This window comes from Myxine glutinosa, chromosome 2, assembly GCF_964187855.1.
Source record: "Myxine glutinosa chromosome 2, kmMyxGlut1.1, whole genome shotgun sequence".
Lineage (NCBI taxonomy): Eukaryota > Metazoa > Chordata > Myxini > Myxiniformes > Myxinidae > Myxine > Myxine glutinosa.
Genome location: NC_136262.1, coordinates 136,183,841 through 136,196,211, shown reverse-complemented (window position 1 = coordinate 136,196,211; position 12,371 = coordinate 136,183,841). Strand labels below are relative to the sequence as shown.

Below are 12,371 nucleotides of genomic sequence, written 5' to 3'. Positions count from 1 at the left end.
TGCTGATGACTCTACTCTGTCGCTCCATTCTTCATCCCTCAGATCGACAGTCTGCAGCCTCCTCACTCTCTGCAGACCTGGACAAAATCAGACTGGGCAAACAAGTGGAACATGTCTTTCAATCCTGACAAATCTCACACTCTTAATGTCTCTCCGAAAAGACCGACTGGACAACCCTCCCATCTACTTTCTGAATAATCCTCTCCAAGAAGTTCTGTCACTCAAACTTTTGGGTCTCACTATCTGCCATGATCTTTCCTGGGAAAACCACATTTCAAATCTGGCCTCCAAAGCCAGTCGCCGACTGGGCATCCTCCGTCGTGCGAAGTCCTTCCTTGGCACATCTGAGCTCCTCACCACGTACAAGGCTTTCATCCGCAGCTCAATGGAATACTGCTCTCCCCTCTGGGCTGGTGCTCCTGCCTCACACCTAGCTCGTCTTCACGCTGTTGAAAGCAAAGCATTCAGAATCATTGGAATCTCCCACGATGAAGCTAACTCCAAGGGCCTTTCACTCACTCACCGCAGGCAGGTTGGTGGTCTTTCCGTCTTCTACCGACTCCTCTCTGGCCTTGCACCCCCAGCTCTCTCTGGGCTCTGTCCCGCAAATATTCCTACAGGTCGCACAAGATCTGCCTGCAACCCTCTTATGGTTAAACTGCCAAAATCAAGACTCTCTGCTCACCTTCGCTCCTTCATTCCTCTTTTCTCCCGCCTCTGGAACAAACTCCCTCACTCTCTTCAATCCCACTCCACCCTCCAGGTCTTTAAAACAGCTGTTCACCACCATCTCTTATCTTCCCCCATCCAAAACCTTGATCTTTTCTATCCGATAATTTCACTCCAATTCCACTTTTTGAAATACTAACTTCTGACCTGGAAGTCCTTGGTGTCCTTGTGTTTTATACTTCTCCCACCCCCCACCCCCCCCCCCCACCCTTTCCCACGCCTCCTCCCCCCCGAGCCCTCTCCCTCCCACACATCTCCCTGCTCTCAAATGTTGTGTGCTCTCAAGTGTTTGTGTGCTTCCCATTCTCTTGTCTTCCGCTCCCTCTTTTTATATATTTTGTTTGTCTGGTTGATTTGTTTGTGAAGTAAATGTCAGCTCTTTCACGAGCCTCGATTCAGTATACAAAACAAAACAAACAAACAAACAAAAAAAAACTCCTAACTTCCTCAATGCCCATGTCAATACTTTGCGTGGAACCCGATCGAATGCTTTCTCCAGATCAACAAACCCAAGAAACAACTTCTTCCTCTTCTCCATGTACTTCTCCTGCAACTGCCTCCCAATGAAAAGCGCGTCTGTCGTTCCTCTTCCTGGCATGAATCCAAACTGCATTTCGTCGATCTTCACTTTTTTCCTTATTCTCCTCTCCAACACCCTTTCCAATACCTTCATTCCATGCTCCAATAACTTTATCGCTCGGTACGAGCCACACTCCAGAGGGTCACCTTTCCCCTTGTATAGAGGGACGAGGGTACTCAGTTCCCAATCCACTGGAATGCGGCCTTCTTTCACCACCAGATTACAGATCTCTGTCATTCTCTTCACGCCCCAACTTCCTGCTGCCTTCAACATATCTCCCACAACTCCCGTCGGCCCTCCCGCTTTTCTACCCTTCATTGCTTTTATTGCTTCCTCAACTTCCTTCTCAGTATTCAACAGCATTTCCATATATCTTTTCCATCTTCCTTTAATTCCATCTGGGTCGACAACGATTTGTCCCACTTCATCCTTCAAGCAACTCACCCCCATCACATCACACCTCTTTCGCTATCTGCTTTGCAATCCTGAATACTGCTTTCTGACCCTCTTCGAATCCAAGCGTTCTCCGAACATTTTCCTACATGCCTCCTGCGCCTTTGCTACCTCTTTCTTTGCAGCCTTCCTGGCTGCCTTGTAACTTTCATGCTCTACTGTTTCTGCTCCCGTACCCTTCGCCTTCTGCCACTCCTTGAACTTCTTCCTCTTCTCGTCAATCCTCTTTCCAACTTCATCATCCCACCATGTTTCCGAGTGCCTCGGTGGTCCTTTTGTCCATCCACATACCTCACCAACGGCTCCCAACAGACTAGCTTTCATTGACATCCAAATACTTTCAAGCTCAACCACATCATCCTCGACCCTACTCAGCCTCTCTTTTAATGCCTCCCTTACTGTCACCTCTTTCAACCTCCACACCTTCATTCTCGGTTGGTACTTCACCCGCCGAGCTCTCCTCGCACCTTTCACCCTTACGTCGCAGACAACCAAGTGGTGCTGTGAAACAGCCTCCTCCCCCGGGATCACCTTTGTGTCCCGGAGGTGCCCCCTATCTCGCCTACGCACCATCAGGTAGTCAACGGTTGTCGTCGACCCACCTGACGTGTATGTAACAAGCTTATTATCCTCTTTCTGGAACTGAGTATTGCAAATCAACAAATCAGCTCCATCAGCAAACTCCAAAATCCTTTCACCTTCTCCATTTCTCACACCATATCCGTAACCCCCGTGAACTCCGTCAAAACCATCCATACTCCTTCCCACATGTCCATTTAGGTCTCCTCCTACCACAACAACTTCCTCATCTTTCACGTTTTCCATCAGCTTCTCTATCGCACACCAGAACTTGTCCTTCTCTTCATCGCTTCGACCAACCTGCGGAGCATATCCCGAGATGACGTTCACCAAGAGCTTTTCAATCATCATTTTCACCATCATCAACCTATCACTCACTCTAGTCACACTCACCACACTGTCTACAAACTCAGAAAACAGGACACCAACACCATTCACGCCCTCCGGGCACCCTTGCCACACTTTTTGCATCAACGACTGCTACAAATCTTTATGGATAGGTCTCGGTGTCTACCAGCTTTGCACAGGGAAATGGTGAAATCTTTACCTGTTTTTCACCTGAAAATTGCTCCAGTTCTACCAACTTTGACGGGGATTGTCAATGGACTGCAATCTTCAAGTCTCGCCATAAATGTTCAATTGGGTTCAAGTCATGACTTTGACTAGGCCACTCAATAACATTTATTTCGTTCTTATTCAGCCACTCCAATGTGGCTTTAGTTTTGTGCTTCGGATCATTGTCCTGCTGAAATAAATGTGAATCTCCTATCCAGTTTAAAGGGCCACAGACACAGAAAATCATGTTTGGTTTAATTAATAGATATTGCTTCACTTAACACTTAATCGTCCTTTTTTTGAATAAATATCACTCTATTGGCCCCCGCCACCCAAAAAACGGCGATTTGATTGCTCATGTGACTGGCTACGTCATCGAGGGAATTTTTGTTGCTGCTGGTAGTTTTTAGCTGGTAATGGAGTCCCGCCCCTAAAATCGTGATGTTCATTCATGATGTCACCTGTGTGATGTAATCGAGGGAAAGGTTTCTCAGCACGCAATGATAACTGCCTGACCAAGAATCTTCCGATAGTCAAAATCATTATTAAAAACTACCAGCAGCAACAAAAATTCCCTCGATGACGTAGCCAGTCACATGAGCAATCAAATCGCCGTTTTTGGGGTGGCGGGGGCCAATCGAGTGATATTTATTCAAAAAAAAAGGACGATTAAGTGTTAAGTGAAGCAATATCTATTAATTAAACCAAACATGATTTTCTGTGTCTGTGGCCCTTTAAGATTCATAGCCGACTCAAGTAGGTTTTCATCAAGGATTCTCCTGTACTTTGCACTATCCATTGTCCCTTCTATCCTGACAAACTTGTCAGTCCCTGCTGATGAAAAGCAGCCCCATAACATGATGCCACCACCATCCTTGACATTTGGGATGTTGTTGACTGTGTGATGTGTTGTGTTGGGTTTGCACCAGATGTAACGCTTTGAATTTAGACCAAAAAGTTAAGTTTTTGTTTAAGTTAAGTTTCTCATCAGGACCTCAAAACTTTTCTACACATGCCTGCAGTATCTTTAAGATGCTTTTGTGCAAATTCCGTACGAGCTTTCAGATGCGTCTTTTTCAGTAATGGCTTATTTCTTGCCACCTGTCCATAGAGGCCAGCTTTGTGGAAGGAACGGGATATTGTTGATTGATAAACACTGACCCTCATCTCTGACAGAGCCTTGTAGATCTTTCAGTCATCGTTTGATTTGCAGTGACATCCTGAACCAGTTTCCCCCTTTCCTGATGCTGAGTTTAGATGGGTGACCTGATCTGGGTGGTTTTATGCATCTTCCACTTATTAGTCCCCTACCGGTGTACACCATAGGGGACAATAGGTTTGCACTCCGTCGGTTGGTCCGTCAGTCCATCACGCAAAGAACAGCTTTCTGGACTTTTTTTTTCTAAACTCTTAATGCTAATGATTTCAAACTTGGTACATGGTTTCCTTTCAAACCTTTCAAACAATTTGCTCCTGAAGTGATTTCAGGTTAATTATGGCAAAGGGTTTGAATATGTATGCAAATGAGAATCATCTTATTTTCTCTTTGAATCCAATTTATTCATATTTTATCTGCATTTTTTGGCTTTATCACTTTGGAGTAGTTTGTGAAGACTTTATATGAAGTTTGATTTGAAAATATCATGGAATAAGCTCAGGTGACATCAAAATGTGAAAACTTTGGCGAAGTGAATAATTTTGCAGGCCACTGTACAGCTGTACAGTAAGTGTGCTGTGTATGCCCAGCAACATTAAAGTGACAGACAAAAATACAAAACAATTGCCGTTGCTGGGCATAGTGCACAATTACATAACGTGGAAAGCACTGACATTTTCTGTGAGAATGCCGTAAATGATCCTAACGGCCCAAGAACTTGCTGGGACTACATATGAACACACAAAGCATGATACAAGTGAAAGGGATGGAATATATATACATTTTTATATATATATATATATACTTACAAAGGCTTTGGTTCATCCACTGCATTCACAAATGTACACAGCAGGGGGGGAGAGGGGGGAGAAGGAGGAGATAATTATGAAAGTCAGTAAAATGTTTTGGCCTATTGCCATGGCCAACATATGCATGCAAATTCAACATGGAAACAATGAAGGTGCCGAGGGACAAATCCCTCTAAATTCCAGCCTCATGCTGCGTAGCATCTCCAAATTGTATTACGAAAGAACAGTCCTGCCGCCTTCTTGCCTTGCATGGAAACAATCTCCAACACAAGTGCTCCTCTTTCATAATCCCTCTGACCTCGATGAATGTCTTTTATATTTGTGCAGAGACACAGGCACACGAGGTGGCCATTTGGGCTTAATCCTCCCCATTACGTCAACACATTTGATCTTCTCTAATTCAGCAACACCAACCACTCTGCAGTGGACTCAAAGGCCAGAGGCAATATGCATGCCAGAGGTGGTTTATAAATGGCTACCTTCCCCATGGCATGTTAAAATAAAAAATGAACTATTTCGTCAACCAAGATAAAATAATACCCACAAAACAGCCTATTCCGGTCCAATGCAAGCCAAAGGCTTTCCTCAGCTTGTGTCGAGGGGTGTTTGGCATACTCGTCCGACATACTTAAATCCCCCATTTCCCCAGATAGTTTTCACTGTTATTAACCTTCAATGTTTACACTTTCCCCTCAAGTTATGTATTCCGTCATATATTATAACACCTTTTTCTTCTTCTTCTTTAAAAGGCTGCTTTCGACTTGCTCACCAAATCGACTCATCCCAAAAAAAATTTCCATCTCCTATAGTGCCTTTTTTCTACATTCCCTAAACTCTCCTGCACTCCATCCTCCATCCAGCGTCCTGAAACGTATTTTTACCTCGGTCACAAGAAACTCATTTTGCAATAAATGTTCGTTTCCCATTAATCGTACACTTTCTAAAATCAAATCTCACCCATCCCCTCCAAATCTTCCCCATAACCCCTCCCCTCCAAATCTTCCCCATCACCCATCCCTTTCAAATCTTCCCCCTTTCCCCTCCCCTCCTAATCCTCCCCATCACCCATCCCTTTCAAATCTCCCCCCTTGCCCCCTCCCTCCTAAACTACCCCCTCACCCCTCCAAATCTCCCCCATATCCCATCCCTTTCAAATCCCTCCCCTTGTCTCTTCCCTCCCAAACTCCGCCCTCGCCCCTCCCCTTAAAATCTCCCCACGCTCATTTCTTCTCAATTTCCCCTCACTCCGCCGCCTCAAAGCGTCCTCCCCGCTTCTTCCCCCTTCCAACTCACCTCCATCTCCCCCAACCTTCTGCCTCGCTCTTCCCCATCCTCAAATAACACCTCATTGTGCATCACCCAATCACCATCAAACCTTTTGTCCGCCCCATCCTTCCCTTTCTCCGAGCTATTCTGAAATCTGACACACCTTCAACAGCTCTCCCTACCTCTTCCACCTCTTACCCTACCCCTCCTCCCCCTCCTCCCCCCTGTTCTGTATCCCATGCTCCCCCTTCCTCTTCATTAACGGTATGGACCTCAAACATCCAGGGCCTTCGTTCAAACTTAACCGATCTCTCCATACAGGTTGCTTCTGTCAAACCAGACGTGATCTGCTTAACAGAAACTTTCCTCCTTCATGATCTCCGATTCCTTAGTATCTCTCCCGGGTTACTCCCTCCTCCGGTATGATAGACCTGAGCCTCGTCCTGGAGGTGGGGTTGCTATCTTTATCAAAAACTCTTCCTCACTCGCCCTGCACTCTCTCCACCTCACCCCGAGGAATACCTCTGGCTACGGCTTCCCCTTCGCTCCCACGTCTTGTTCATATGTGTGCTGTACCGTCCACCAAACAGTGATGACTCCATCTACATCTCGCTGTCTGATAATATGGACCAACTTCGATCTACTCATCCCAACTCTCTTCCTCATATGTGGTGATTTCAACTGTCATCATGCCAGTTCGCTGGGTGTGGGTACCTCTCTCACCAGCCATGGCTCCTCAGCAAAGGACTTCTGCGACTCACTGGGACTGACACAATCTGTCAATTTCCCGACCCGGATCTGTCAACGGAGCATCTTCTCTTCTGGACTTGGTTATGACCAACTTCCCTGAAAATGTCTGCTGCTCTTCTTCTGCTCCAATCGGATCATCTGATCATGTCCTTGTAAAAGTGGACATCTCTCTGACCATTCTCAGGGAGCCTGCTCAGCGTCGCCGAGTCTGGCATTTCACTCAGGCCAACTGGCACGGTCTTCAAGCAGCCATCAATCATCTGGACTGGTCTCCCATCTCTACCACCTCTGACATCAACTCATCCTGGGAATTCTTCCAAAGTAAATTGCTCTCTGATGCACAGATTTATCCTATCTCGTCTTCAGTTGTCGTACCCTTCCTCCCGTCCATGGTACACGGAATCTTGTGGAGAGGCTGTTGCCCAGAAACAACTTGCCTTCGTCTCCTGGAAAGTAAATCCAACGGAAGGAAATCTCATTTCCTTTCACAAAGCCCGAAACAAGTGTGTGTCCACCCTCAGGAGAGCCAGGAAACAATATCTCTCCGTTCTCAAGACCGAACTCTTATCTGTCTCCCTCTTCCAAATCCTGGTGGCGTCTGGTCAAATCCGTTTCTGGTGTTTGTTCCCCCTCCATCACCTCAAACGGCTACACAGCTGACTCCGCACGTGAAAAAGCTGAATGCCTCAACTCTGTGTTTGCCTCTAAATCTTGTGTCCCAAACCCATCCCTCTCTGTACCCACCATACCCAGTCGTCCCAGCTGCTCCTGGACTCCGTGTCCTTTCCTCCTGAGAAGGTGGACAAGTTTGTCAACCCTCGCGTCTGATTCTGCAACTGGACCCGACGGCATCAGCCCACGGGTCCTAAAATCCTGCTCTGGCGCTCTATCTCACCCTCTCTCTGTTCTCTTCACCCTCTCTTTTGCTCAAGGTCAACTGCCATCTGCTTGGAAATCAGCCAACATCACCACTTTGCACAAAAAGGTGCAAAAACAGATCCTAGCAACTACAGACCAATCGGCCTTCTCCCAATTATCAGCAAAGTCATGGAATCCATCATTGCTTCGGATATGAAATCTTTCCTCTTCTCCAATGGCTTGATCTCTGATCATCAATTTGGTTTCAGACCAGGTCACTCTACTCTGGACATGCTGCTTCTGTCTCAACAATGGATGGAGGTCCTCAATGCCAAACAGGAAATTAGAGCTGTCTCCCTCGACATATCACGTGCCTTCGATGCGGTCTGGCACCCCCGCTCTGCTCACCAAACTCTCCTCCTTTGGTATCCATGGAAATCTCCACGCATGGCTGGCGGACTTCCTTTCTAGTTGTCGTCGTGTGGCCCTGAATGGGTTTCTCTCATCTCCTCTTCCTGTTCAGGCTGGAGTTCCCCAAGGCAGTGTTCTGAGCCCTGTGCTTTTTCTGGTCTTCATCAATGATCTCTCTGACTCTCTGGAAAATCCTCTGCATCTCTTTGCTGATGACTCCACTCTCTGCCGCTCCATTCCTCTTCCCTCAGATCAGCAGTCTGCAGCCTCCTCACTCTCTGAAGACTTGGACAAAATCAGACTGGTCAAACAAGTGGAACATGTCTTTCAATCCTGACAAATCTCACACTCTTACTATGTCTCTCCGAAAAGATCGACTGGACAACCCTCCCATCTACTTTCTCAACAATCCTCTCCAAGAAGTTCTGTCGCTCTAGCTTTTGGGTCTCACTATCTGCCATGATCTTTCTTGGGAAAACCACATTTCCAAGCTGGCCTCCAAAGCCAGTCGCTGACTGGGCATCCTCCGTCGTGTGAAGTCCTTCCTCAGCACACCTGATCTCACCACATACAAGGCTTTCATCCGCAGCTCAATGGAATACTGTTCTCCCTTATGGGCCGGTGCTCCTGCCTCACACCTAGCTCGGCTTCACGCTGTTGAAACCAAAGCTTTCAGAATTATTGGAATTTCCCGCGATGAAGCTATCTCTTAGGGCCTTTCACTCACTCACCGCAGGCAGGTAGGTGGTCTTTGTCTTCTACCGACTCCTCTCCGGCCTTGCACCCCCAGCTCTCTGTGCTCTGTCCCCCAAATATTCCTACAGGTCGCACAAGATCTGCCAGCAACCCTCTGATGGTTAAACTGCCGAAATCTCGGCTCTCTGCTCACCTTCACTCTTTCATTCCTCTTTTCTCCCACCTCTGGAACAAACTCCCTCACTCCCTTCAATCCCACTCCTCCCTCCAGGTCTTTAAGACAGCTGTTCACCACCATCTCTTATCTTCCCCCATCCAAAACCTTGATCTTTTCTACCCCCACTAATTCACCCCAGATCCACCTTGTTTGAAATTCCAACTTCTTTCCTGGAAGTCCTGGCAGTGTCCATATGTGTTATACCTTTCCCACCCCCCCCCCCCCTTCCCATGCCCCACACCCCCAAAACCGTCGCCCTCTCGATGTCTCCATGTCTCTCGGTCCCTGCTCTCAAACGTTGTGTTTGTGTCCTTCCCCCTCTCTCCCCATCTTGTCTACCGCTCTCGATGTTATATGTTTTATGTGTCGGTTTGTCTTTGTGTGATTAATGTTCGCTCTTTCCCGAGCCTCGATCTTGTATACAAAAAAAATAAAAATAATAATTACCATTTTAATTAATCAATTGAATCCGACATCACCGTCATCATACCTTTTCACTCATCACTTTACATAACTGGTTTTAATCTACAGGCAGGGAGTTTTACCAATGTACTGCCAAAATACAAAGTCTTGCCACGGGAAACAAAGTACAAAGTACCAAAGTCTTGCCCTTTTGAAATGTTAGAACATCTGGCTTTGGTTCCCATCCATCAGATGCAAGACTCATACAACACTTGTAGCACCTTCTGGTACCATCTCTCCCACATTAAAAGCAATCTTGCATTACTTATTCCCATGTAGACACTTCCTTACCGTCCTGGGTCAGCTGGCGCTTCTTGGAATACTTCTCGTATATGAAAATGATCACAATAAGTATGACAACCTCAGCAACAATGATGAGAAAAACAATGACTGCATCCATGCGACGATGTACACGTAGCATGATGGATTCACTGGCCTCTCCATGGTAATTCTTGGCCTTGCATGAGTAATTGCCTGAGTCACGCTCCTTCTCAGTGTCGTCGAAAGCAAGATGAGTGTACGCGCCATCAGTGCGCACAGTCACGTGGCTCATGTTTAAATCCACGAGCTTGAAGAGGAATACAAAACACACATCAGTGACTGCTTAGCATTACAGCTGCTGTGACATCACAGAAACCTTTTGTCTTATTTACTCAGGAAACCAGCTCCAGCTCAGGAAATTGAAAATAAATAAATGAAAAGAAACTAGATATCTGTGATCACAAATCGATCACCAAGGGTAAGCCTGCCCTGACCGGGGGAGGCTTACCCTTGGTGATTACCCGCAACTTACCCTCGGCCTGTGATCCAATGATGGCCATATTTTTGCGGACCACCACATGACCGTGACTTCAACATTTAGGGATACAGTGGAGATTAAGAAAATGTGTCCCCATCTAAAATCTACCCATAAAACTAAACATGAAAAATTGAAAATTATTCAAGTTGTGATCAAAAATGTGTTTTGTTAATTAGGTCACAATCCGAAAAAGGTAGGTCAAGCACACAAATTAAATCAAGTGCACATCAGTACAAGTACACTACATCTTGGAAGGTCAAGCAGTCTGAGATTCCGCATTGGCAAAATTGAGCGATGACAAAAAAAAACATTTATTCAGACCACCATTTGACCTTCCTTGACCTTTAACCTGGAGGGATATGATGTAAAGCAAGCATAAATGCTCCTTGATCTAGGCTATTTAGAGGGCAATTTCATTCTGATTGGACAACCCTTAGTCGATTTATGAACAATGTTAAAATTATTAATTAGGTCATGACCTTAAAATTCAGGGTCAAGGTCAAAAAATTCAAACCCACATATTTTTTATTCCCATTATTAATGCAAATTTCATTCTGTAAGTCCCAGCCAGAGCTCGGAAATTGGCAGAAAAAAAAAAAAAAAAACCCCTAAATGGTGATTTAGTACTCAGTGCAAGACCTTGACCCGGTTGCATGACATTCCCTCATCCTTATGGAAAGATTTACCTTAAGGTACACTGAATCCTTAATGAAGAATTTCCTTATGTTGAGGAAATACTTAGGTGCCATTGCTATGCTTGGCAACCAATCAGATTAGGGATAGGAAGAGGTGGCTGAAAGCAAGAACACGTGATTTTAAATGATGCTTGTTATATGTTGCATGGGAAAACATAATTCCGGACGAAAATATTTTTAAATATTATATACACTCTCTAAGTTGCCAAACTGCATCGATTTCCAAACTATCTTGGCTGAACCCAACTGGTACTTTCCGAACGAGATTTGGCATCTATATGAATATCGAGTATGTGGGGTTGACCTTATAATTTTTTGACCTGTACATAATTTTAAGCTGACATGACCTAATTATCGCCATTTTAACATTTTCTCACCATAATCCGACGAAGGTTTGTCCAATCGGAATGAAATTGCCCTCATTAGATAGCCTCAAGCAAGCTGCATTTAATATAAATTTAAATCTTACCCCTCTGGATTAAAGGTCAAGGGCCCGGTTGCATAAAACATCCTTCAGGAAAGATTTGAGGATTTGCTTAAATATTTCCTCCAGTTTCTTCTTAAGGACGCCTTTTAATATGAGGATGGTTCCATGTCCTTAAGTTTTTCCTTAAATCAAGGGAGCAACCCCCACCCCCCCCCCCCCCCACCCCCCGTCCTTAAACACCAATCTTTGAGTTTCCAAAAGGCGCTCTTCATGGAAATTTGCCACGCAGAGGACGATTATCACAATCACGAGATGTCACGAACGCAAGAGGCTGATCGAACAATGCTTCCACAATTCAGAAATGATTGCACATTGTGAAATGCGCTGAGCGGCGGCACACTGACTTTGGTAACATTTCACTCTTTAATGACGTCCCGAATATTCTGCTTATCGTTTCACACTCGTATTTCACTTTCATAATGTCGCGTCGCCGGTGATCAAGATCGCCGGTGACTTAGAGTGTATAAAGAAAAAAAAAATGATGGTTTAGTACTCCTGTGGGTTGAGTAATCTTTCCTCAAAACTCCAAAAAATTGCGGCACCAATTGTAGAAATTAACCCAACAACAGGTACAAGCCTCCCCAGAGCTACAGGGACAAACTTGATGATCAGTAACCTTCCACAGATGATAAAAAGCAAATATACAATGTATATATATATATACATATATATATATAAATATATAACCACCTTTAGAGGCCATTTTTCCCCACAAAGCGGGGGTTGGCCTTTTTCGGGAACCGTGGTTGTTGTTTTTCGGTCCCCTTTTTGAAGCAATGTTTTACGGCCGGATGCCCTTCCTGACGCCAACCCTTTTTGCCGCCTTTAACGACAAACAGGGAATTACCAGTGAACTGGTACTCAATTAG

General features: G+C 45.4%; 2 protein-coding genes across 2 annotated transcripts in view; one reads left to right on the top strand and one right to left on the bottom strand.

Moving 5' to 3' along the window:
* Positions 1 to 12,371, top strand: part of TM2D3 (TM2 domain containing 3) — an 82,189-nt gene that overhangs the window by 17,280 nt on the left and 52,538 nt on the right. The window lies entirely within an intron of this gene.
* Positions 1 to 12,371, bottom strand: part of LOC137421220 (neuroplastin) — a 28,094-nt gene that overhangs the window by 6,588 nt on the left and 9,135 nt on the right. The window contains exons 5-6 of the mRNA XM_068107049.2: positions 9,813 to 10,089; positions 4,862 to 4,880 (exon numbers count right to left, since the gene is read on the bottom strand). Coding sequence (XP_067963150.2) covers positions 4,862 to 4,880; positions 9,813 to 10,089 — 296 coding nt within the window. The remainder of the gene's footprint in view (positions 1 to 4,861; positions 4,881 to 9,812; positions 10,090 to 12,371) is intronic.